Source organism: Salvelinus fontinalis, chromosome 10, assembly GCF_029448725.1.
Source record: "Salvelinus fontinalis isolate EN_2023a chromosome 10, ASM2944872v1, whole genome shotgun sequence".
Taxonomy (NCBI): domain Eukaryota; kingdom Metazoa; phylum Chordata; class Actinopteri; order Salmoniformes; family Salmonidae; genus Salvelinus; species Salvelinus fontinalis.
Window position 1 is genome coordinate 42,015,439 of NC_074674.1, and position 27,106 is coordinate 42,042,544.

The following is a 27,106-nucleotide window of genomic DNA, read 5'->3' on the forward strand; positions in this document are numbered from 1 at the left end:
TCTAACCACTAGGCTACCTGCCACCCCTCCACTCTAACCAATAGGCTACCTGCCATCCCTCCACTCTAACCACTAGGCTACCTGCCACTACTCCACTCTAACCACTAGGGTAACTGCCGCCCCTCCACTCTAACCACTAGACTACCTGCCTCCCCTCCACTCTAACCACTAAGATACATGCCACCCCTCCACTCTAACCACAAGGCTACCTGCCGCCCCTCCGCTCTAACCACTAGGCTACCTGCCGCCCCTTCACTCTAACCACTAGACTACCTGCTGCCCCTCCACTCTAACCACTAGACTACCTGCCGCCCCTCCACTCTAACCACTAGTCTACCTGCCGCCCCTCCACTCTAACCACTAGGCTACCTGCCTCCCCTCCACTCTAACCACTAGTCTACCTGCCTCCCCTCCACTCTAACCACTAGGCTACCTGCCTCCCCTCCACTCTAACCACTAGGCTACCTGCCTCCCCTCCACTCTAACCACTAGGCTACCTGCCTCCCCTCCACTCTAACCACTAGGCTACCTGCCGCCCCTCCACTCTAACCACTAGGCTACCTGCCTCCCCTCCACTCTAACCACTAGGCTACCTGCCGCCCCTCCACTCTAACCACTAGGCTACCTGCCTCCCCTCCACTCTAACCACTAGTCTACCTGCCACCCCTCCACTCTAACCACTAGGCTGCCTGCCGCCCCTCCACTCTAACCACTAGGCTACCTGCCTCCCATCCGCTCTAACCACTAGTCTACCTGCCTCCACTCTAACCACTAGGCTACCTGCCTCCCCTCCTCTCTAACCACTAGGCTACCTGCCTCCCATCCGCTCTAACCACTAGTCTACCTGCCGCCCCTCCACTCTAACCACTAGGCTACCTGCCTCCCCTCCACTCTAACCACTAGTCTACCTGCCTCCCCTCCACTCTAACCACTAGTCTACCTGCCTCCCCTCCGCTCTAACCACTAGGCTACCTGCCTCCCTTCCGCTCTAACCACTAGTCTACCTGCCTCCCCTCCACTCTAACCACTAGGCTACCTGCCACCCCTCCACTCTAACCACTAGGCTACCTGCCACCCCTCCGCTCTAACCACTAGGCTACCTGCCACCCCTCCACTCTAACCACTAGGCTACCTGCCACCCCTCCGCTCTAACCACTAGGCTACCTGCCGCCCCTCCACTCTAACCACTAGTCTACCTGCCTCCCCTCATCTCTAACCACTAGGCTACCTGCCACCCCTCCCCTCTAACAAACAGTCTACCTGCCGCCCCTCCACTCTAACCACAAGGCTACCAGCCGCCCCTCCACTCTAACCACTAGGCTACCTGCCGCCCCTCCGCTCTAACCACTAGGCTACCTGCCGCCCCTCCGCTCTAACCACTAGGCTACCTGCCACCCCTCCACTCTAACCACTAGGCTACCTGCCACCCCTCCACTCTAACCACTAGGCTACCTGCCACCCCTCCGCTCTAACCACTAGGCTACCTGCCGCCCCTCCATTCTAACCACTAGTCTACCTGCCTCCCCTCATCTCTAACCACTAGGCTACCTGCCACCCCTCCCCTCTAACAAACAGTCTACCTGCCGCCCCTCCACTCTAACCACAAGGCTACCAGCCGCCCCTCCACTCTAACCACTAGGCTACCTGCCGCCCCTCCGCTCTAACCACTAGGCTACCTGCCTCCCCCAGTACCAGAAAACCACTCAGAACAACGATAATCAAATCTAATTGTATTGGTCACATACACATGGTTAGCAGATGTTACTGCGAGGTGTAGCGCCATGCTTGTAACCTCCAGAACTGTGTGTCCTCTCCTCTCGCCAGGTGCAGTGTTTGCGTGTGTAGCGTTCGTGGAGATGCTGAGTGTTGGTGTTGGGATCACCGTGTTCAGCAGTACCTATGCCTCCACTGTCTCCTGGTTCCCTGGATTCAGCTTCCTGCTGGCTTCAGCCATCGCACTCATACCGGCTGTTCTGATTGGGTGAGTCAGTCAACGCAACCATTCTGATTGGACGCGTCAGTCAACGCAACCATTCTGATTGGATGGGTCAGTCAACGTAACCATTCTGATTGGATGGGTCAGTCAACATAACCATTCTGATTGGGTGGGTCAATACAACCAAATCGTATAGATAAAAGCCGGGATCAAATCAAAGTCAAAGTCAAATCAAATTGTATTGGTCGCGGACACATATTTATCACAGGTGTAGCGAAATTATTATGTTCCTAGCTCCAACAGTACAGTAATACATAATGCTTGTGTTTCTAGCTCCAACAGTACAGTAATACATAATGCTTGTGATTCTAGCTCCAACAGTACAGTAATACATAATGCTTGTGTTTCTAGCTCCAACAGTACAGTAATATATAATGCTTGTGTTCCTAGCTCCAACAGTACAGTAATATATAATGCTTGTGTTTCTAGCTCCAACAGTAATACATAATGCTTGTGTTTCTAGCTCCAACAGTAATATCTAATGCTTGTGTTTCTAGCTCCAACAGTACAGTAATACATAATGCTTGTGTTTCTAGCTCCAACAGTACAGTAATACATAATGCTTGTGTTTCTAGCTCCAACAGTAATACATAATGCTTGTGTTTCTAGCTCCAACAGTACAGTAATACATAATGCTTGTGTTCCTAGCTCCAACAGTACAGTAATACCTAATGCTTGTGTTTCTAGCTCCAACAGTACAGTAATATATAATGCTTGTGTTTCTAGCTCCAACAGTACAGTAATACATAATGCTTGTGTTTCTAGCTCCAACAGTACAGTAATACATAATGCTTGTGTTTCTAGCTCCAACAGTAATATCTAATGCTTGTGTTTCTAGCTCCAACAGTACAGTAATACATAATGCTTGTGTTTCTAGCTCCAACAGTACAGTAATATATAATGCTTGTGTTTCTAGCTCCAACAGTAATATCTAATGCTTGTGTTTCTAGCTCCAACAGTACAGTAATATCTAATGCTTGTGTTTCTAGCTCCAACAGTACAGTAATACATAATGCTGGTGTTTCTAGCTCCAACAGTACAGTAATATATAATGCTTGTGTTTCTAGCTCCAACAGTAATACATAATGCTTGTGTTTCTAGCTCCAACAGTACAGTAATATATAATGCTTGTGTTTCTAGCTCCAACAGTAATACATAATGCTTGTGTTCCTAGCTCCAACAGTACAGTAATATCTAATGCTTGTGTTTCTAGCTCCAACAGTACAGTAATACATAATGCTTGTGTTTCTAGCTCCAACAGTACAGTAATACATAATGCTTGTGTTTCTAGCTCCAACAGTACAGTAATATATAATGCTTGTGTTTCTAGCTCCAACAGTACAGTAATACATAATGCTGGTGTTTCTAGCTCCAACAGTACAGTAATATATAATGCTTGTGTTTCTAGCTCCAACAGTAATACATAATGCTTGTGTTTCTAGCTCCAACAGTACAGTAATATATAATGCTTGTGTTTCTAGCTCCAACAGTAATACATAATGCTTGTGTTCCTAGCTCCAACAGTGCAGTAATACATAATGCTTGTGTTTCTACAGTAGCTCCAACAGTACAGTAATATCTAATGCTTGTGTTTCTAGCTCCAACAGTGCAGTAATACATAATGCTTGTGTTTCTACAGTAGCTCCAACAGTACAGTAATATCTAATGCTTGTGTTTCTAGCTCGAACAGTGCAGTAATACATAATGCTTGTGTTTCTACAGTAGCTCCAACAGTACAGTAATACCTAATGCTTGTGTTTCTAGCTCCAACAGTGCAGTAATACATAATGCTTGTGTTTCTACCTCCAACAGTACAGTAATACCTAATTCTTGTGTTTCTAGCTCCAACAGTACAGTAATACATAATGCTTGTGTTTCTAGCTCCAACAGTAATATATAATGCTTGTGTTTCTAGCTCCAACAGTACAGTAATATATAATGCTTGTGTTTCTAGCTCCAACAGTACAGTAATATATAATGCTTGTGTTTCTAGCTCCAACAGTACAGTAATATATAATGCTTGTGTTTCTAGCTCCAACAGTACAGTAATACATAATGCTTGTGTTTCTAGCTCCAACAGTACAGTAATACCTAATGCTTGTGTTTATAGCTCCAACAGTAATACATAATGCTTGTGGTCCTAGCTCCAACAGTTCAGTAATACATAATGCTTGTGTTTATAGCTCCAAGAGTAGAGTATTATATAATGCTTGTGGTCCTAGCTCCAACAGTAATACATAATGCTTGTGTTCCTAGCTCCAACAGTACAGTAATACATAATGCTTGTGTTTCTAGCTCCATCAGTACAGTAATATATAATGCTTGTGGTCCTAGCTCCAACAGTACAGTAATACATAATGCTTGTGTTTCTAGCTCCAACAGTACAGTAATACATAATGCTTGTGTTCCTAGCTCCAACAGTACAGTAATACCTAATGCTTGTGTTCCTAGCTCCAACAGTACAGTAATATCTAATGCTTGTGTTTCTAGCTCCAACAGTACAGTAATACATAATGCTTGTGTTTCTAGCTCCAACAGTACAGTAATACCTAATGCTTGTGTTCCTAGCTCCAACAGTACAGTAATACCTAATGCTTGTGTTTCTAGCTCCAACAGTGCAGTAATACCTAATGCTTGTGTTTCTAGCTCCAACAGTACAGTAATACATAATGCTTGTGTTTCTAGCTCCAACAGTACAGTAATACCTAATGCTTGTGTTCCTAGCTCCAACAGTACAGTAATACCTAATGCTTGTGTTTCTAGCTCCAACAGTGCAGTAATACCTAATGCTTGTGTTTATAGCTCCAACAGTGCAGTAATACCTAATGCTTGTGTTTATAGCTCCAACAGTGCAGTAATACCTAATGCTTGTGTTTCTAGCTCCAACAGTACAGTAATACATAATGCTTGTGTTTCTAGCTCCAACAGTAATACATAATGCTTGTGTTTCTTGCTCCAACAGTACAGTAATATCTAATGCTTATGTTCCTAGCTCCAACAGTGCAGTAATACATAATGCTTGTGTTTCTAGCTCCAACAGTACAGTAATATCTAATGCTTGTGTTTCTAGCTCCAACAGTACAGTAATACCTAATGCTTATGTTCCTAGCTCCAACAGTACAGTAATATCTAATGCTTGTGTTTCTAGCTCCAACAGTACAGTAATACATAATGCTTGTGTTTCTAGCTCCAACAGTACAGTAATATATAATGCTTGTGTTTCTAGCTCCAACAGTACAGTAATACATAATGCTTGTGTTTCTAGCTCCAACAGTACAGTAATACCTAATGCTTGTGTTTTAGCTCCAACAGTAATACATAATGCTTGTGTTTCTAGCTCCAACAGTACAGTAATACCTAATGCTTGTGTTCCTAGCTCCAACAGTACAGTAATACCTAATGCTTGTGTTCCTAGCTCCAACAGTACAGTAATATCTAATGCTTGTGTTTCTAGCTCCAACAGTACAGTAATACCTAATGCTTGTGTTCCTAGCTCCAACAGTACAGTAATACCTAATGCTTGTGTTCCTAGCTCCAACAGTACAGTAATACCTAATGCTTGTGTTTCTAGCTCCAACAGTAATACATAATGCTTGTGTTCCTAGCTCCAACAGTACAGTAATACCTAATGCTTGTGTTTCTAGCTCCAACAGTAATACATAATGCTTGTGTTCCTAGCTCCAACAGTACAGTAATACATAATGCTTGTGTTCCTAGCTCCAACAGTACAGTAATATCTAATGCTTGTGTTTCTAGCTCCAACAGTACAGTAATATCTAGATAAATGCTTGTGTTCCTAGCTCCAACAGTACAGTAATACCTAATGCTTGTGTTTCTAGCTCCAACAGTACAGTAATACCTAATGCTTGTGTTTCTAGCTCCAACAGTACAGTAATATCTAATGCTTGTGTTTCTAGCTCCAACAGTACAGTAATACCTAATGCTTGTGTTTCTAGCTCCAACAGTACAGTAATACCTAATGCTTGTGTTTCTAGCTCCAACAGTACAGTAATATATAATGCTTGTGTTTCTAGCTCCAACAGTACAGTAATACCTAATGCTTGTGTTTCTAGCTCCAACAGTACAGTAATACATAATGCTTGTGTTTCTAGCTCCAACAGTACAGTAATACCTAATGCTTGTGTTCCTAGCTCCAACAGTACAGTAATACCTAACTAAATGCTTGTGTTTCTAGCTCCAACAGTATAGTAATACCTAATGTTTGTGTTTCTAGCTCCAACAGTATAGTAATACCTAAATGCTTGTGTTTCTAGCTCCAACAGTACAGTAATATCTAACTAAATGCTTATGTTCCTAGCTCCAACAGTGCAGTAATACCTAACAATATAAAACAATACACGCTAATCCCCAAAAAATGTAAAGAAAGAAGTTAAGAAATATAGAAATATTAGAATGAGCAATGTCAGAGTCCGAAATATAAATTAACCCCCTAGAGTCGATGTCCGAAGCCCCCGCGGAAATATAATTAGCATAATAAAAGATCCTCACACAAATTCGTCAGTTAAAGCTAGAGATATTTAATTTTTTGCTAGAGATATCTATTCCGTCCGCCGATGTCGCGCTTCCGCTTCTGCGGTGAAAGGTGACAGAGCCAGAGCAGTGTTTATCAGACCATCCCTAAAAATAGGTCTTCTCATAAAATCACCGAACGGTTTGGCCTATTACCATAGTAATAACCCCTCTGTGGAAATATGAGACTCTCATGAACATGACGGTGTTCTCCGTTATGCTCTACAACCCCTCTCCCCACAAGCCCCACAGAAGACTCGTCTGAAGGTCCCCCGGGAACCACCAAAAAATGAATGGTATATGGAGACTGTTAAGTAACAAGAATAAGGGGTTAAATACATGTAGTTTATCTGTTATTCAATGCATTTGTAGGGGCTAATAGCTTAGACAGGGCTTAGACTGGGCTTAGACTGGGCTTAGACTGGGTTTAGACTGGGCTTAGACTGGGCTTAGACTGGGTTTAGACTGGGCTTAGACTGGGCTTAGACTGGGTTTAGACTGGGCTTAGACTGGGCTTAGACTGGGCTTAGACTGGGCTTAGACTGGGTTTAGACTGGGCTTAGACTGGGCTTAGACTGGGTTTAGACTGGGCTTAGACTGGGTTTAGACTGGGCTTAGACTGGGCTTAGACTGGGCTTAGACTGGGCTTAGACTGGGCTTAGACTGGGTTTAGACTGGGCTTAGACTGGGTTTAGACTGGGCTTAGACTGGGTTTAGACTGGTAATGTGTCTGTCTGTCTGTCTGTCTGTCTGTCTGTCTGTCTGTCTCCAGGGTGGCAATGTGTCTGTCTGTCTCCAGGGTGGGAATGTGTCTGTCTGTCTGTCTCCATGGTAGTAATGTGTCTGTCTGTCTGTCTGTCTCCAGGGTGGTAATGTGTCTGTCTGTCTGTCTGTCTCCATGGTAGTAATGTGTCTGTCTGTCTGTCTGTCTCCAGGGTGGTAATGTGTCTGTCTGTCTGTCTTCATGGTAGTAATGTGTCTGTCTGTCTGTCTCCAGGGTGGGAATGTGTCTGTCTGTCTGTCTGTCTGTCTCCATGGTAGCAATGTTTCTGTCTGTCTGTCGCCAGGGTGGTAATGTCTCTGTCTGTCTGTCTGTCTGTCTGTCTGTCTGTCTGTCTGTCTGTCTCCATGGTAGTAATGTGTCTGTCTGTCTCCATGGTAGTAATGTGTCTGTCTGTCTCCATGGTAGTAATGTGTCTGTCTGTCTGTCTCCAGGGTGGTAATGTGTCTGCGTCTGGACAAGGATGAAGAGGCCAGTCGACTAACAGCTGATGATGAAGAGGAGGAGACAGAGAGCTGTGGACAGTCACTACAGCTACCACACTGAGCTACCACACTGAGCTACCACACTGTGTGAGCTACCACCCTGAGCTACCACACTGAGCTACCACACTGTGTGAGCTACCACACTGAGCTACCACCCTGTGCTACCACACTGAGCTACCACCCTGTGCTACCACACTGAGCTACCACACTGAGCTACCACACTGAGCTACCACACTGTGTGAGCTACCACACTGAGCTACCATATTGTGTGAGCTACCACACTGAGCTACCATATTGTGTGAGCTACCACACTGAGCTACCACACTCTGTGAGCTACCACCCTGAGCTACCACCTTGCGCTACCACACTGAGCTACCACACTGTGTGAGCTACCACCCTGAGCTACCACACTGAGCTACCACACTGTGTGAGCTACCACCCTGAGCTACCACCCTGAGCTACCACACTGAGCTACCACACTGAGCTACCACATTGAGCTACCACACTGTGTGAGCTACCACCCTGAGCTACCACACTGAGCTACCACCCTGAGCTACCACACTGAGCTACCACACTGAGCTACCACACTGTGTGAGCTACCACCCTGAGCTACCACACTGAGCTACCACACTGAGCTACCACACTGTGTGAGCTACCACCCTGAGCTACCACACTATGCTACCACACTGAGCTACCACACTGTGTGAGCTACCACCCTGAGCTACCACACTATTCTACCACACTGAACTACCACACTGTGTGAGCTACCACACTGAGCTACCACACTGAGCTACCACACTGAACTACCACACTGTGTGAGCTACCACACTGAGCTACCATATTGTGTGAGCTACCACACTGAGCTACCACACTGAGCTACCACACTGTGTGAGCTGACCCCTTTGTAGCTTAATGATTGATGACATAAAAAACACCCATCTGCTGGGTCAACCCAGCGTGAAAGTGAATAAAAACCCTTCTGTGAAATATGAATGCATGAATAACTGTCAGTCACTTTTGACTAAGATGTCAGCAAAAATGGTATATATTGTACAATTGTAAAACAATACAGAATAATTGAGTAAACAACACTCAGTGTGGACTTTTTCCACCATACAAAAGGGATAGTTCACCCAAATTACACTATTGTATCTTACTTAACTAGGCAAGTCAGTTAACCTGTCTAGGACTGGGGTTCCGCGGAACCCCTCGCCAACATTGCAGGGCGCCAAATACAAATCAACAGAAATCTCATAAATCAAATTTCTCGTTAATCCAGCCACAGTGTCTGATTTCAAAAATGCTTTACAGCGAAAGCTCCACAAACGATTATGTTAAATCACCACCAAGTCACAGAAAAACCCAGCCATTTTTCCCGCCAAAGAGAGGAGTCACAAAAAGCACAAATAGAGATCAAATGAATCACTAACCTTTGATGATCTTCATCAGATGACACTCATAGGACTTCATGTTACACAATACATGTATGCTTTGTTCGATAAAGTGCATATTTATATACAAAAATCTAATTTTACATTGGTGTGTTATGTTCAGTAGTTCAAAAACATGCTATCATTTTGCAGAGAGCAACATGAATTCACAGAAATACTCATTATAAATGTTGATGAAAATTCAAGTGTTATGCATGGAACTTTAGATACACTTCTCCTTAATGCAACCGCTGTGTCAGATTTCAAAAAAACTATACGGAAAAAGCTTAATCTGAGTACGGCGCTCAGAGCCCAAACCAGCCAGAGAAATATACGCCATGTTGGGTAGTCAACATTAGTCATAAATAGCATTATAAATGTTCACTTACCTTTGATGATCTTCATCAGAATGCACTCCCAGGAATCGCAGTTCCACAATAAATGTTTGTTTTGTTAGATAATGTCCATCATTTATGTCCATTTATGTCAATAGCTTCTTTTGTTAGGGCGTTTGGTAAACAAATCCAAAAGCGCGTTCAGGTCCAGTCGGACCAAAAGTTCAAAAAGTTATATTACAGGTCGAAGAAACTCGTCAAACTAAGTATAGAATCAATCTTTAGGATGTTTTTATCATAAATGTTCAATAATGTTCCAACCGGAGAATTCCATTGTCTGTAGAAAAGCAATGGAACGAGAGCTACCTCTCAAGTGAAAGCGCATGACTGAGAACGAGGCTGTAGGCAGACCCCTTAGTCAAACAGCTCCCATCCGACCCCCCTTCACATGAGCAGCCTGAAACAATGTTCTAAAGACGGTTGACATCTAGTGGAAGCCGTAGGAAGTGCAACATAACCCATATCCCACTGTCAATTCGATAGGGGCTGAGTTCAAAAACTACAAACCTCAGATTTCCCACTTCCTGTTTGGATTTGTTCTCAGGTTTTTGCCTGCCATATGAGTTATGTTATACTCACAGACATCATTCAAACAGTTTTAGAAACTTCAGAGTGTTTTCTATCCAATACTAATAATAATATGCATATATTAGCATCTGGGACTGAGTAGGAGGCAGTTCACTCTGGGCACGCTATTCTTCCAAAAGTGAAAATGCTGCCCCCTATCCCAAATAAGTTTTAAGAACAAATTCTTATTTTCAATGACGGCCTAGGAACAGTGGGTTAACTGCCTTTTTCAGGGGCAAAACGACAGATATTTACCTTGTCAGCTCGTGGATTCTATCTTGCAACCTTTCAGTTACTAGTCCAACGCTCTAACCACTAGGCTACCTGCCGCACCTCCACTCAAACCACTAGGCTACCTGCCGCCCCTCCACTCTAACCACTAGGCTACCTGCCACCCCTCCTCTCTAACCACTAGGCTACCTGCTACCCCTCCACTCTAACCACTAGGCTACCTGTCGCCCCTACACTCTAACCACTAGGCTACGCTGCCGCCATAATGACAGACAGACTGCACCCCCCTCCCCGTTATATACAGTAATGTATAGAATTATTAATTATTATAATTATTTGATCGATTTTTAAACAAAGTTTGCATTCAATTTAAAAAGTATGAACGTATGTACTTGTAAGTCGCTCTGGATAAGAGCGTCTGCTAAATGACTTAAATGTAAATGTAAATGATAAATAAATTAAATCCAGTAACTAGATGTTTGCACAATTATAATACAATTCAAGTTTTAAAATGATAAATTACAATTCCATTCCAAGGATGTTTTTATCTAACCATTTTAATTCAATCATAATTCAGACAGTCTAAATTCAATTCCAACCGAAGGATGGTTCTTGTTTGATTCCAATTCAGACAGTCTAAATTCAATTCCAACCGAAGGATGGTTCTTGTTTGATTCCAATTCAGACAGTCTAAATTCAATTCCAACCGAAGGATGGTTCTTGTTTGATTCCAATTCAGACAGTCTAAATTCAATTCCAACCGAAGGATGGTTCTTGTTTGATTCCAATTCAGACAGTCTAAATTCAATTCCAACCGAAGGATGGTTCTTGTTTGATTCCAATTCAGACAGTCTAAATTCTAAATTCAATTCCAACCAAAGGATGGTTCTTGTTTGATTCCAATTCAGACAGTCTAAATTCAATTCCAACCGAAGGATGGTTCTTGTTTGATTCCAATTCAGACAGTCTAAATTCAATTCCAACCAAAGGATGGTTCTTGTGTGATTCCGTGTGGTCCCGTGTGGCTCAGTTGGTAGAGCATGGTGCTTGCAACGCCAGGGTTGTGGGTTCTTTCCCCACGGGGGGACCAGGATGAATATGTATGAACTTTCCAATTTGTAAGTCGCTCTGGATAAGAGCGTCTGCTAAATGACTAAAATGTAAATTCCAATTCCATTCCAGTGAGGATTCCAATTCAATTCCACTTTTGGAGGGTGGATTGCTGCAATTCTAATTCAATTCCAAAGTGAATTCTCCACTTCTTGCTTGAATTACAGAATTTAATTTTGAATTTTAAATCCAATTGGAATTGACCCCAACTCTGGTATCCACACCCTGGAATTTCCGAGGGTTTTTCTGCATCCATGCCCAACTGAACAGTGCGTGTGTCAATGTAAGTTGGAGTCCGACCCAACCACCATATTCGGGCTGCCAAGATGAAAATGCAGAAGAAAACTGGGCAAGAGGAGGGCACATCCTTGTGAGATGAAGACGAAGAGAGAACCTGCCTCCACTTCCCTACGTTTTATTGGCAAATGTCCAGTCACTGGAGAATAATACGTACAGTGCATTCAGAAAGACCTTTTGACTTTTTCCACATTTTGTTACGTTACAGCCTTACTCTAAAATGTATTTATTTTAAATTCCCCCTCATCAATCTACACACAATACCCCATAATGAGAACAACAGAGCAAAAAACAGTTTAGAAATGTTTGCAAATCTAAAAAATAAATAAAACTGAAACATCACATTTACATTTAGTATTCAGCACCTTTGGCAACGATTACAGCCTCAAGTCTTCTTGGGTATGAAGCTACAAGCTTGGCACATCTGTATTTGGGGAGTTTCTCCCATTCTTCTCTGCAGATCCTCTCAAACTCTGTCAGGTTGGATGGGGAGCGTTGCTGCACAGCTATTTTCAGGTCTCTCCAGAGATGTTCAATTGTTGTCTTGGCTGTGTGCTTAGGGTCGTTGTCCTTTTGGAAGGTGAACCTTCGACACAGTCTGAGGTCCTGAGCGTTCTGGAGCAGGTTTTCATCAAGGATCTCTGTACTTTGATCCGTTCATCTTTCCCTCGATCCTGACTAGTCTCCCAGTCCCTGCTGCTGAAAAACATCCCCACAGACTGATGCTGCCACCACCATACTTTACCGTAGGGATGGTGCCAGGTTTCCTCCAGATGTGACGCTTGGCATTCAGGCCAAATAGTTCAATCTAGGTTTCATCAGACCAAAGAATTCTGTTTCTCATGGTCTGAGAGTCTTTAGGTGCCTTTTGGCATATTTCAAGTGTAACAGGGTTGGTTATGTTTCCACTTGCCTCTAAAGAAATGTGTATTTAATGTTCAAGCATTCTTATTGGCTAGTTCAACTCTGATGACAATAAGGTGTGTTGTGATTGGCCCCGCTTGCAGATAGGGGGAGATCGCGAACGTCAGGTCTTCCCAGTAGGAAAATGTGATGCAAGGGGTAGGTCACGTTCTGAATACCGTTTTCTATTTTACAATGTGTACAAGTTTGCTGTACGTTACTGATTTTATACATGTGTGGGTATATGGTACCTGTTAGGGTTTGAGGGGCTTTCTGGGATGTGCTTTGGCATATGATTGCTGTAAATAAGTGTGTTAGCTAGCATACACCAATGTCATGGTCACATAAGCCACTGCTCACAGACCTGTTAGTTTTTCTTTAAGAAGCCCTCCTGTTCTCCACTCATTACCTGTATTAACTGCACCTGTTTGAACTCGTTACCTGTATAAAAGACACCTGTCCACACACTCAATCAAACAGACTCCAACCTCTCCACAATGGCCAAGACCAGAGAGTTGTGTAAGGCCATCAGGGATAAAATTGTAGACCTGCACAAGGCTGGGATGGGCTACAGGACAATAGGCAAGCAGCTTGGTGAGAAGGCAACAACTGTTGGCGCAATTATTAGAAAATGGAAGAAGTTCAAGATGACGGTCAATCACCCTCGGTCTGGGGCTCCATGCAAGATCTCACCTCGTGGGGGCATCAATGATCATGAGGAAGGTGAGGGATCAGCCCAGAACTACACGGCAGAACCTGGTCAATGACCTGAAAAGAGCTGGGACCACAGTCTCAAAGAAAACCATTAGTAACACACTACGCCGTCATGGATTAAAATCCTGCAGCGCACGCAAGGTCCCCCTGCTCAAGCCAGCGCATGTCCAGGCCCGTCTGAAGTTTGCCAATGACCATCTGGATGATCCAGAGGAGGAATGGGAGAAGGTCATGTGGTCTGATGAGACAAAAATAGAGCTTTTTGGTCTAAACTTCACTCGCCGTGTTTGGAGGAAGAAGAAGGATGAGTACAACCCCAAGAACACCATCACGATTATCCTCATTATTGAAGGCGGTGTAAAGCCATAACACGTACGTTTTTCCAGCAGCATAATTTGACATTATGATCGATAATGTCAAAACAAGACAGATAGTTCACTCAGGCCGTTTACCATTGGGGGGGAAAAATCAGTTACGTTCTGCTTAACAGAGTGGCTCTTCCATAGACACCAATACGAAAGCAGCTGGGTCTGGTCGGCTTCATTCACTGACTTCCAATGAACCAGAAAAAAATGATATCTCGCTTCCTCTTCCGTCTCTGGTTCAAGTACCGCTGCACTCGGTCCAGAGACCCACACATGATAATGGAGCCATAGAACTCCCCCACTGAGCTATGCAGTCTACAATCCCCGTTCTGTTCTGAGCTATGCAGTCTACAATCCCCCGTTCTGAGCTATACAGTCTACAATCCCCCGTTCTGTTCTGAGCTATGCAGTCTATAATCCCCCGTTCTGAGCTATGCAGTCTACAATCCCCCGTTCTGAGCTATGCAGTCTACAATCCCCCGTTCCGTTCTGAGCTATGCAGTCTATAATCCCCGTTCTGTTCTGAGCTATGCAGTCTACAATCCCCGTTCTGTTCTGAGCTATGCAGTCTACAATCCCCCGTTCTGAGCTATGCAGTCTACAATCCCCCGTTCTGAGCTATGCAGTCTACAATCCCCGTTCTGTTCTGAGCTATGCAGTCTACAATCCCCCGTTCTGTTCTGAGCTATGCAGTCTACAATCCCCCGTTCTGAGCTATGCAGTCTACAATCCCCCGTTCTGAGCTATGCAGTCTACAATCCCCGTTCTGTTCTGAGCTATGCAGTCTACAATCCCCCGTTCTGAGCTATGCAGTCTACAATCCCCGTTCTGTTCTGAGCTATGCAGTCTACAATCCCCCGTTCTGAGCTATGCAGTCTACAATCCCCGTTCTGTTCTGAGCTATGCAGTCTACAATCCCCATTCTGTTCTGCCCACATAAACCTTTCTGGGATCTTATATTTCAGTTCATGAAACAAGGGACCAGCCCTTTACATGTTGCATTTATATTTTCGTTCAGTATACATGCACGATTTCTGAATTGTAATTTATTAAGGAATATCAAAATATAAAGATTACAAAAATAACATTCAATTAAGCAATAAGGCCCGAGGGGTGTGATATACCCCTGGCGTTTGTGATATATGGTGCGATATATGGCCAATATACCACGACTAAGGGCTGTTCTTGAGCACGACTAAACGAGGAGTGCCTGAACACAGCCCTTAGCCGTGGTATATTGTCCATATATCACAAATCCCAGAGGTGCCTTATTGCTATTATAAACTGGTAAAATGTATATTTTGTCATACCCGTGATATACGGTCTGATATACCATGGCTGTCAGCCAATCAGCAATCAGGGCTTGAACCACACAGTTTATAATATCCAATAAATTATCAATATAACAGTGTATTTCAAACATATTTGTTTATATTTTTTTAACACACTAGAAAGAAATGTAAATGGTTTTCAATTTCCACCATAACAGACAAATGAAGAGGTCTTGACCATGCAGAAATACATCCCCTAAAAGGTTACCGGGTCTAATCCTGAAATCTGAAACAATTCTCACAAAAAAATAAATGAAACGTTTTTTGTTTTCTTCTTCAAATCACCCGAATCAACTAAACCAACTGATTGAATGTTACATTAGACAGGAGCGGTGTGTGTGGCGAGTTTTGATGACATCACTTCTTCATGAAGTGACTGATGACGTCCATGGGCAGAGGGAAGATGATGGTGGAGTTCTTCTCTGCAGCGATGGTGGTGAGGGTCTGCAGGTAGCGCAGCTGGAGACCCGACGGAGACTCTGCGATCACTAGAGAGGCCTCCTTCAGGGCCCGAGAGGCGTTCATCTCCCCCTCGGCTGCTATCACCTACAGAGAGGGAGACAAAGGAGTGGATTGATACACACCTACAGAGGGAGACAACTGGGTGTGTGTGGGTGTGTGGGTGTGTGAGTGAGTGAGTGAGTGAGCGAGTGAGTGAGTGAGTGAGTGAGTGAGTGAGTGAGTGAGTAAGTGTGAGTGTGAGTGTGTGTGAGTGAATGTGTGAGTGAGTGAGTGAGTGAGTGAGTGAGTGAGTGAGTGAGTGTGAGTGAGTGAGTGAATGAGTGTGAATGAGTGTGAGTGACTGAGTGAGTGAGTGTGAGTGAATGAGTGTGTGAGTAAGTGTGAGTGAGTGTGAGTGTGAGTGTGAGTGTGTGTGAGTGAATGTGTGAGTGAGTGAGTGAGTGAGTGAGTGAGTGTGAGTGAGTGAATGAGTGTGAATGAGTGTGAGTGAGTGTGAGAATGTGTGAGAATGTGTGAGTGAGTGAGTGAGTGTGAGTGAATGAGTGTGAGTGTGTGTGGATGTGTTTGTGAGAGTGTGTGTATGTATGGGTGTTTGAGTGAGTGTGTGAGTGTGAGTGTGAGTGTGAGTGTGAGTGTGAGTGTGTGTGTGTGTGTGTGTGTGTGTGTGAGTGCCCACCTTCGCCCTGGCCTCCCGAGTGGCCTCTGCCTCTGCAGCCATGGCTCTCTGGAGCTGGTGAGGCAGCTTCACGTCCTTAATCTCCACACGCTCCACCTTGATACCCCACGGGTCAGTGGCCTCGTCCAGACTGGCCTATAGGAAGACAGGATATTACAGTAACACTTTATTACACAGCCCTATTCCACCTCCTCCAGACTGGCCTATAGGAAGACAGGATATTACAGTAATACAGTGTGTCAGAGTGAGCAATGAGCTGTCGCCCACTCTTAGCTATGATGTGGGTGTGCCCCAAGGGTCAATACTGGGGCCCCTCCTGTTCAGCCTGTACATTAATGATCTGCCTTCTGTCTGTACTGGGTCTGAAGTTCAAATGTATGCAGATGATACAGTGATATATGTGCAAAGAGCAAACAACAAGCTGCACAAGAACTCACTACTGTAATGGTCCAGGTTACAAAGTGGCTCAGTGACTCACTACTGTAATGGTCCAGGTTACAAAGTGGCTCAGTGACTCACTACTGTAATGGTCCAGGTTACAAAGTGGCTCAGTGACTCACTACTGTAATGGTCCAGGTTACAAAGTGGCTCAGTGACTCACTACTGTAATGGTCCAGGTTACAAAGTGGCTCAGTGGCTCACTACTGTAATGGTCCAGGTTACAAAGTGGCTCAGTGGCTCACTACTGTAATGGTCCAGGTTACAAAGTGACTCAGTGACTCACTACTGTAATGGTCCAGGTTACAAAGTGACTCAGTGACTCACTACTGTAATGGTCCAGGTTACAAAGTGGCTCAGTGGCTCACTACTGTAATGGTCCAGGTTACAAAGTGGCTCAGTGACTCACTACTGTAATGGTCCAGGTTACAAAGTGGCTCAGTGACTCACTACTGTAATGGTCCAGGTTACAAAGTGGCTCAGTGACTCACTACTGTAATGGTCCAGGTTACAAAGTGGCTCAGTGACTCACTACTGTAATGGTCCAGGTTACAAAGTGGCTCAGTGACTCACTACTGTAATGGTCCAGGTTACAAAGTGGCTCAGTGACTCACTACTGTAATGGTCCAGGTTACAAAGTGGCTCAGTGACTCACTACTGTAATGGTCCAGGTTACAAAGTGGCTCAGTGACTCACTACTGTAATGGTCCAGGTTACAAAGTGGCTCACTACTGTAATGGTCCAGGTTACAAAGTGGCTCAGTGACTCACTACTGTAATGGTCCAGGTTACAAAGTGGCTCAGTGACTCACTACTGTAATGGTCCAGGTTACAAAGTGGCTCAGTGACTCACTACTGTAATGGTCCAGGTTACAAAGTGGCTCAGTGACTCACTACTGTAATGGTCCAGGTTACAAAGTGGCTCAGTGACTCACTACTGTAATGGTCCAGGTTACAAAGTGGCTCAGTGACTCGTGTTTGCATCTCAATGTGAAAAAACTGTTTGCATGTTCTTCACAAAGAGGGCAACAGATGCTACTGAGCCAGATGTCTGTGTGTCAGGGGAGAAGCTCCAGATGTCTGTGTGTCAGGGGAGAAGCTCCAGGTGGTATCTGATGCTACTGAGCCAGATGTCTGTGTGTCAGGGGGAGAAGCTCCAGGTGGTATCAGATGCTACTGAGCCAGATGTCTGTGTGTCAGGGGAGAAGCTCCAGGTGATATCTGATGTTACTGAGCCAGATGTCTATGTGTCAGGGGAGAAGCTCCAGGTGGTATCTGATGCTACTGAGCCAGATGTCTGTGTGTCAGGGGAGAAGCTCCAGGTGATATCTGATGTTACTGAGCCAGATGTCTATGTGTCAGGGGAGAAGCTCCAGGTGATATCTGATGTTACTGAGCCAGATGTCTATGTGTCAGGGGAGAAGCTCCAGATGTATGTGTGTCAGGGGAGAAGCTCCAGATGTCTGTGTGTCAGGGGAGAAGCTCCAGGTGGTATCTGATGCTACTGAGCCAGATGTCTATGTGTCAGGGGAGAAGCTCCAGATGTCTGTGTGTCAGGGGAGAAGCTCCAGGTGGTATCTGATTTTAAGTACCTTGGCATCATACTTGATTCCAACCTCTCTATTAAAAAGCAGGTGAAAAAGGTAATTCAAATAACCAAATTCAACCTAGCTAATTTCCCGATTCATACGAAATTGTTTGACTACAGAGGTAGCAAAACTGTACTTCAAATCTATGATACTCCCCCACTTAACATACTGCTTGACTAGTTGGGCCCAAGCTTGCTGTACAACAGTAAGACCCATTCAGTCTGTCTACAAACAGGCTCTCAAAGTGCTTGGTAGGAAGCCCAATAGCCATCATCACTGTTACATCCTCAGAAAACATGAGCTCCTGAGTTGGGAAAATCTTGTGCAATACACCGACGCATGTCTTGTATTCAAGATCCTAAATGGCCAGGCTCCCCCTCCACTCAGTATTTTTGTTAAACAGAAAACCCAAACATATGGCAGCAGATCTACAAGGTCTGCCATGAGAGGTGACTGTATAGTTCCCTTAAAGGAAAAGCACCTTTAGTAAATCCGCTTTCTCTGTGAGAGCTTCCCATGTCTGGAATACACTGCCATCAGACACCCATAACTGCACCACATATCACACTTTCACAAAATGCTTGAAGACATGGCTAAAGGTCAATCAGATTTGTGAACATGGTCCCTAGCTGTGTGTTGCCGCTGTCCATGTCTGTTGTCTGTAACTTGTGAGGTGTGGAAACACTTTGTCGCTTTTATGAATTTTGTCTTGCTGCTTTTTGTTCTATGTTGCTCTGTCTGTATGCTACGTCTTGTCCTATGTTGCTCTGTCTGTATGCTACGTCTTGCTTGTTCTATGTTGCTCTGTCTGTATGCTACGTCTTGTTCTATGTTGCTCTGTCTGTATGCTACGTCTTGTCCTATGTTGCTCTGTCTGTATGCTATGTCTTGTTCTATGTTGCTATGTCTGTATGCTATGTCTTGTTCTATGTTGCTATTGTCTATATTGTAATTGTTTTTAATAACCTGCCCAGGGACTGCGGTTGAAAATTAGCCGGCTGGCTAAAACCGGCACTTTAACTGAAACGTTGATTAATGTGCACTGTCCCTGTAAAAATAAAAATAAACTCAAACTCAAACTTTATTACACAGGCCTTTTCCACCTCGTCCAGACTGGCCTATAGGAAGACAGGATATTACAGTAACACTTTATTACACAGGCCTTTTCCACCTCGTCCAGACTGGCCTATAGGAAGACAAGATATTACAGTAAATTATGTTTACCAAGGGTGACAAAAAACTCTCAACCGGTTAAAAGGAGAGGCCAACCCACCTCTCAAGAAGGACATCTTGGTCAACAGTGTTGAACGCAGCACTTAAGGACAAAGAGCTGTTTGGCATCTCTGTCGGCTCTAAGATCATTTACCACTTTAACTAAGGCTGTCTCATTGCTGTGGTCAGCCCGAGAACCCGATTGGATTTCTTTTTAAATAAAGTTAGCACTTAAAGAAATAATTTAGCTGTTTAAAGAACAATTTCTCCAGAATTTTGCTTAAGAATGAAAGGGATGGAGATTGTCAGAAATTTGCTAAGAGATGAAGAATCTTGATGACTTTTCCCAAGAAGGGGTTTCATCATAACAGGTTTTTTAGTGCAGTGGGGAAAGTGCCCTGTGATGACTGCTATGGTGTGTGGTCATCCACACCCTCCCAAAATGGCTGCTGTGCTATTTTTTCCAATTGCATTACTTGACATAGATCAAGAAAAACTAGATGTGTAAATCTAGTAACTCCAGAACTATAGTCCTTTAATGGTCCTTTAATTAAACAATAGTTTGCACTTCTTCAGATGTGTAATTAAAAACTATTTTGAAGAAGATGGTGTGGAAAGGATCAAGAAGGCAGGTAGAAGGCTTAAGTTGTGGCGTCACTTTCCTGAGCAGGTCTGTGTCAACCAGGGAAAATAAAATCCACAGTGGCTTTGCGTTGTATCATCAAACCTCTCATCAGGTCTTCACTGATACCCAGCCTAACGTTGCTTATCTTATCTCTGAAATATGCGTCAAACTCATCATATTTAGATGTTCACGTAGGTTTGCGAGGGGGGCCAGGATTTATCAGGCCATCAATGGTTGTGAAGAGCACTGTCTAATTATTCTGATTAATAGTGATCAAGTTAGTAGAATGAGGTCGTCTGGCTTTTCTAATGGCCTTGTTATATACGCCAAGTTGATCTCTCAGAATATAATAATGGACCTGCAACTTTGACTTTCTACACTTCAGTCAGACAGGACCTCAGTTAGGTTCGTGGTTCACCTCATAGTCAGACAGGACCCCAGCCAGGTTATTGGTTCACCTCATAGTCAGACAGGACCTCAGTCAGGTTCGTGGTTCACCTCATAGTCAGACAGGACCTCAGCCAGGTTATTGGTTCACCTCATAGTCAGACAGGACCTCAGTCAGGTTCGTGGTTCACCTCATAGTCAGACAGGACCTCAGTCAGGTTCGTGGTTCACCTCATAGTCAGACAGGACCCCAGCCAGGTTGTTGGTTCACCTCATAGTCAGACAGGACCTCAGTCAGGTTCTTGGTTCACCTCATAGTCAGACAGGACCTCAGTCAGGTTCGTGGTTCACCTCATAGTCAGACAGGACCTCAGTCAGGTTCGTGGTTCACCTCATAGTCAGACAGGACCCCAGCCAGGTTATTGGTTCACCTCATAGTCAGACAGGACCTCAGTCAGGTTCGTGGTTCACCTCATAGTCAGGCAGGACCTCAGTCAGGTTATTGGTTCACCTCATAGTCAGACAGGACCTCAGGCAGGTTATTGGTTCACCTCATAGTCAGACAGGACCTCAGGCAGGTTATTGGTTCACCTCATAGTCAGACAGGACCTCAGTCAGGTTGTTGGTTCACCTCATAGTCAGACAGGACCTCAGTCAGGTTCTTGGTTCACCTCATAGTCAGACAGGACCTCAGTTAGGTTCCCCGGTTCACCTCATAGTCAGACAGGACCTCAGTCAGGTTCTTGGTTCTAGGGTTCTACGGTGGTAGGTTCTAGGTACGGGGGCCCTAAGCGAGATTTGGTTCACGGCGGAGAGAAATGTTGCTGTTTTTTAAAGTTAATTTCCGGCATTTCTACACATTTTGCCATGGGGCTGGAAGTCAGGGCCACTGGGCACATGCCCTGCATGCTTATTGATGATTACTACAAGTTTAGATAGCATGGCTAGACTAACTACCAATAGAACAATTAACATGGCTAATTGTCAGGTAATTGAATGACTGACATAACAAGAAGAACTGCTGATGCACAAACAAATGTAGAAATTGAGACCCCGACTGAGTCGACAAAAACATTTTAAAAAACATATTTTTGAGGGGTCGGGGCCCCCTTGCGGCAGTGGGTCCTAAGCGACCACTTATGTCACTTATGCCTGGAGCCGGCCCTGGTTTTAGGTTTCTGTACCTGCATACTGTGTGAGATGCCCTCGCGGTCTGATAACAGCTCCGCCAAGTTCTTGGTTCCCAGGACGTTCCTCAGGGTGGTCTGGGCCAGGAGACGGGTGGAGAAGTCTGCGTTGGACACTTTGGCCACCGAGGAGATGGGGTCGCTCACCCGGAAGTAGACCACCCCATCAACACACACTGTCACAGAGTCCTTAGTCAGGATCTACAACACACAAACACCCCCAGAGAGAGAGAGAGAGGAGAGAGGAGAGAGGAGAGAGGAGAGAGGAGAGAGGAGAGGAGAGAGGAGAGAGAGAGAGAGAGAGAGAAAGAGACCTCAGTGATGCTGTTAACATCAAGACTGATGAATGTTATTATATAAAGATAAGATATGCAGTATCAGTCAAAATTTTACACACACTCTTTATTTTTATTATTTTCTACATTGTAGAATAATAGTGAAGACATCAACACTATGAAATAACACATATGGAATCATTTAGTAACCAGAAACAAATACAAATATATTTTATACTTGAGATTCTTCAAAGTAGCCACCCTTTGCCTTGATGACAGCTTTGCACACTCTTGGCATTCTCTCAACCAGCTTTACCTGGAATGCTTTTCCAACAGTCTTGAAGGAGTTCCCACATATGCTGAGCACTTGGTGGCTGCTTTTCCTTCACTCTGTGGGCCAACTCATCCCAAACCCTCTCAACGGGTTGAGGTCGGGTGATTGTCAATCACAACATTCTTATTGGCAGACTCAAATGCCTTGGTTTCTCAAATGATTGCCTCGCCTGGTTCACCAACTACTTCTCAGACAGAGTTCAGTGTGTCAAATCGGAGGGCCTGTTGTCCGGACCTCTGGCAGTCTCTATGGGGGTGCCACAGGGTTCAGTTCTCGGGCTGACTCTCTTCTCTGTATACATCAATGATGTCGCTCTTGCTGCTGGTGATTCTCTGATCCACCTCTACGCAGACGACACCATTCGGTATAATCTGGCCCTTCTTTGGACACTGTGTTAACTAACCTCCAGATGAGCTTCAATGCCATACAACTCTCCTTCCGTGGCCTCCAACTGCTCTTAAATGCAAGTAAAACTAAATGCATGCTCTTCAACCGATCGCTGCCAACACCTGCCCGTCCGACTAGCATCACTACTCTGGACGGTTCTGACTTACAATATGTGGACAACTACAAATACCTAGGTGTCTGGTTAGACTGTAAACTCTCCTTCCAGACTCATATCAAACATCTCCAATCCAAAATTAAATCTAGAATCGGCTTCCTATTTCGCAACAAAGCATCCTTCACTCATGCTGCCAAACATACCCTCGTAAAACTGACTATCCTACCGATCCTCGACTTCAACGATGTCATTTAAAAATAGCCTCCAACACTCTACTCAGCAAATTGGATGCAGTCTATCACAGTGCCATCCGTTTTGTCACCAAAGCCCCATATACTACCCACCACTGCGACCTGTACATCACCCTCAAAACCAATTCTTCCTTCGGCTGCCTCTCCTTCCAGTTCTCTGCTGCCAATGACTGGAACAAACTACAAAAATCTCTGAAGCTGGAGACTCATATCTCCCTCACTAGCTTTTAGCACCAGCTGTCAGAGCAGCTCACAGATCACTGCACCTGTACATAGCTCATCTGTAAATAGCCCATCCAACTACCTCATCCCCATGCTGTATTTATTTATTGATCTTATTGATTTTATCTTGCTCCTTTGCACCCCAGTATCTCTACTTGCACATTCATCTTCTGCACATTCTCCCATTCCAGTGTTTAATTGCTATATTGTAGTTACTTCGCCACTATGGCCTATTTATTGCCTTACCTCACTTATCCTACCTCATTTGCACACACTGTATATAGACTTTTTTTCTACTGTATTATTGACTGTATGTTTGTTTATTCCATGTGTAACTCTGTGTTGTTGTTTGTGTCGAACTGCTTTGCTTGATCTTGGCCTGTTCACAGTTGTAAATGAGAACTTGTTCTCAACTAGCCTACCTGGTTAACTAGCCTACCTGGTTAACTAGCCCACCTGGTTAACTAGCCCACCTGGTTAACTAGCCCACCTGGTTAACTAGCCTACCTGGTTAACTAGCCTACCTGGTTAACTAGCCCACCTGGTTAACTAGCCTACCTGGTTAACTAGCCTACCTGGTTAACTAGCCCACCTGGTTAACTAGCCCACCTGGTTAACTAGCCTACCTGGTTAACTAGCCTACCTGGTTAACTAGCCTACCTGGTTAACTAGCCCACCTGGTTAACTAGCCTACCTGGTTAAATAAAGGTAAAATAAAAAATGTATAAAACATTGTGGAGGCCAGGTCATCTGATGCAGCACTCCATCATTCTCCTTCTTGGTCAAATAGCCCTTACACAGCCTGAAGGTGTGTTGGGTCATTGTCCTGTTGGAGAACAAATGATTGTCCCACTAAGCGCAAACGAGATGGGATGGCATATCGCTGCAGAAGGCTGTGGTAGCCATGCTGGTTAAGTGTGCCTTGAATTCTAAATAAATCACAGACAATGTCACCAGCAAAGCAACCCCACACCATCACACCTCCGCCTCCATGCATCACGGTGGGAACCACACATGCAGAGATTATCCGTTCACCTACTCTGCGTCTCACAAAAAAAAACGCTGGCTAGAACCAAAAATCTCACCAAGACACATCGGTTGGAATCAGAAATCTCTAATTAGGACTCATCAGACCAAAGGACAGATTTCCTTTGCTCTAATGTCAATTGCTCGTGTTTCTTGGCCCAAGCAAGTCTCTTCTTATTATTGGTGTCCTTTAGTAGTGGTTTCTTTGCAGCAATTCGACCTCTGAACAGTTGATGTTCAGATGTGTCTGTTACTTGAAGTCTGTGAAGCATTTATTTGGTCAGCAATGTCTGAGGCTGGTGACTCTAATGAACTTATCCTCTGCAGAAGAGGTAACTCTGGGTCTTCCTTTCCTGTGACGGTCCTCATGAGAGCCAGTTTCATCATAACGCTGGATGGTTTTTGCGACTGCACTTGAAGAAACTTTAAAGTTCTTGAAATGTTCCTGATTGACTGACCTTCATGTCTTAATGTAATGATGGAATGTCGTTTCTCTTTGCTTAGTTGATCTGTTCTTGCCATAATATGGACTTGGTCTTTTACCAAATAGGGCTATCTTCTATATACCCCCCTACCTTGTCACAACACAACTGATTGGCTCAAACGCATTTTAAGGTGGAAAGAAATTCCACAAATTAACAAGACACACCTGTTAATTGAAATGCATTCCAGGTGACTGCCTCGCAAATCTGTTTGAGAGAATGCCAAGAGTGTGAAAAGCAGTCCACAAGGCAAAGGATGGCTACTTTGAAGAATCTCAAATATAAAATATTTTTGGGTTACTACATGAATCCATATGTGTTATTTTATAGTTTTGATGTCTTCACTATTATTCTACAATGTAGAAAATAGTAAAAATGAAAGAAAAACCCTTGAATGAGTAGGTGTGTCCAAAATTTTGACTGCTACTGTACATTATAAGATGTATATGACAGTTTATTTAATGGGTGTCCTTCCTGGTTAGTTTATGTCCTACCTCCTGATTTATATAACAGTTTATTTAACGGGTGTCCTTCCTGGTTAGTATATGTCCTACCTCCTGATTTATATGACAGTTTATTTAATGGGTGTCCTTCCTGGTTAGTTTATGTCCTACCTCCTGATTTATATAACAGTTTATTTAACGGGTGTCCTTCCTGGTTAGTATATGTCCTACCTCCTGATTTATATAACAGTTTATTTAACGGGTGTCCTTCCTGGTTAGTATATGTCCTACCTCCTGATTTATATAACAGTTTATTTAATGGGTGTCCTTCCTGGTTAGTATATGTCCTACCTCCTGATTTATATAACAGTTTATTTAATGGGTGTCCTGGTTAGTATATGTCCTACCTCCTGATTTATATAACAGTTTATTTAACGGGTGTCCTTCCTGGTTAGTATATGTCCTACCTCCTGATTTATATAACAGTTTATTTAATGGGTGTCCTTCCTGGTTAGTATATGTCCTACCTCCTGATTTATATAACAGCTTATTTAACGGGTGTCCTTCCTGGTTATTATAGGTTCTACCTCTTGTGGAGGGATGTCGAATGACACGGTTCTCAGGTCCACTTTCACGAAGGAGTCTGTGCATGGCAGAACGAAAAAGATACCTGGAAGAGAGAGAGTTTATTTCTTTACATCAATGTAGACTGAATATTCGTGTGCACGCACACACACACACAGACACACAGTGACTGGTCTTTTACCTGGTCCCTTAGCCTTCCGGTCTGTAATACGGCCCAGCCTGAAGATGACAGCACGTTCATACTCCTGAACTATCTACAACACAACACACACACATACACAAAACAACACAAAAAGTTAAATATAGAACATATCTTGGTAGATCAGTAGTTCAGTAGTTCTGTAGGTCTGTAGGTCTGTAGTTCAGTAGTTCAGTAGTCCTGTAGTCCTGTAGTCCAGTAGTCCTGTAGTTCTGTAGTCCTGTAGTTCTGTAGTCTTGTAGTCCTGTAGTTCAGTAGTTCTGTAGTTCAGTAGTTCTGTAGTCCTGTAGTTCAGTAGTTCAGTAGTCCTGTAGTCCTGTAGTTCAGTAGTCCTGTAGTCCTGTAGTCCTGTAGTTCAGTAGTTCAGTAATTCTGTAGTCCTGTAGTCCTGTAGTTCAGTAGTCCAGTAGTCCAGTAGTTCTGTAGTCCTGTAGTCCTGTAGTTCAGTAGTTCTGTAGTTCAGTAGTCCTGTAGTTCAGTAGTCCTGTAGTTCTGTAGTCCTGTAGTTCAGTAGTTCTGTAGTTCTGTAGTTCAGTAATTCTGTAGTCCTGTAGTCCTGTAGTCCTGTAGTTCTGTAGTTCAGTAGTTCTGTAGTCCAGTAGTTCTGTAGTCCTGTAGTCCTGTAGTCCTGTAGTTCAGTAATTCTGTAGTCTTGTAGTCCTGTAGTTCAGTAGTTCTGTAGTTCAGTAGTTCAGTAGTTCAGTAGTTCTGTAGTCCTGTAGTTCAGTAGTTCAGTAGTCCTGTAGTTCAGTAGTCCTGTAGTCCTGTAGTCCTGTAGTTCAGTAGTTCAGTAATTCTGTAGTCCTGTAGTCCTGTAGTCCTGTAGTTCAGTAGTCCAGTAGTCCAGTAGTTCTGTAGTCCTGTAGTCCTGTAGTTCAGTAGTTCTGTAGTTCAGTAGTCCTGTAGTTCAGTAGTCCTGTAGTTCTGTAGTCCTGTAGTTCAGTAGTTCTGTAGTTCTGTAGTTCAGTAATTCTGTAGTCCTGTAGTCCTGTAGTCCTGTAGTTCTGTAGTTCAGTAGTTCTGTAGTCCAGTAGTTCTGTAGTCCTGTAGTCCTGTAGTCCTGTAGTTCAGTAATTC

General features: G+C 44.0%; 2 protein-coding genes across 2 annotated transcripts in view; one reads left to right on the top strand and one right to left on the bottom strand.

The window, feature by feature from the left end:
- LOC129864160 (solute carrier family 46 member 3) overlaps positions 1-8,779 on the top strand; it is a 23,806-nt gene extending 15,027 nt beyond the window's left edge. The window contains exons 7-8 of the mRNA XM_055936828.1: positions 1,825-1,981; positions 7,742-8,779. Of these exons, the coding sequence (XP_055792803.1) occupies positions 1,825-1,981; positions 7,742-7,853 (269 nt within the window). The 3' untranslated portion in view covers positions 7,854-8,779. The remainder of the gene's footprint in view (positions 1-1,824; positions 1,982-7,741) is intronic.
- Positions 8,780-14,831: 6,052 nt separating this feature from the next.
- Positions 14,832-27,106, bottom strand: part of stoml3b (stomatin (EPB72)-like 3b) — a 28,491-nt gene continuing 16,216 nt past the window's right edge. Inside the window, exons 3-7 of the mRNA XM_055936827.1 lie at positions 26,012-26,084; positions 25,833-25,915; positions 21,708-21,911; positions 16,274-16,408; positions 14,832-15,681 (exon numbers count right to left, since the gene is read on the bottom strand). Of these exons, the coding sequence (XP_055792802.1) occupies positions 15,493-15,681; positions 16,274-16,408; positions 21,708-21,911; positions 25,833-25,915; positions 26,012-26,084 (684 nt within the window). The 3' untranslated portion in view covers positions 14,832-15,492. The remainder of the gene's footprint in view (positions 15,682-16,273; positions 16,409-21,707; positions 21,912-25,832; positions 25,916-26,011; positions 26,085-27,106) is intronic.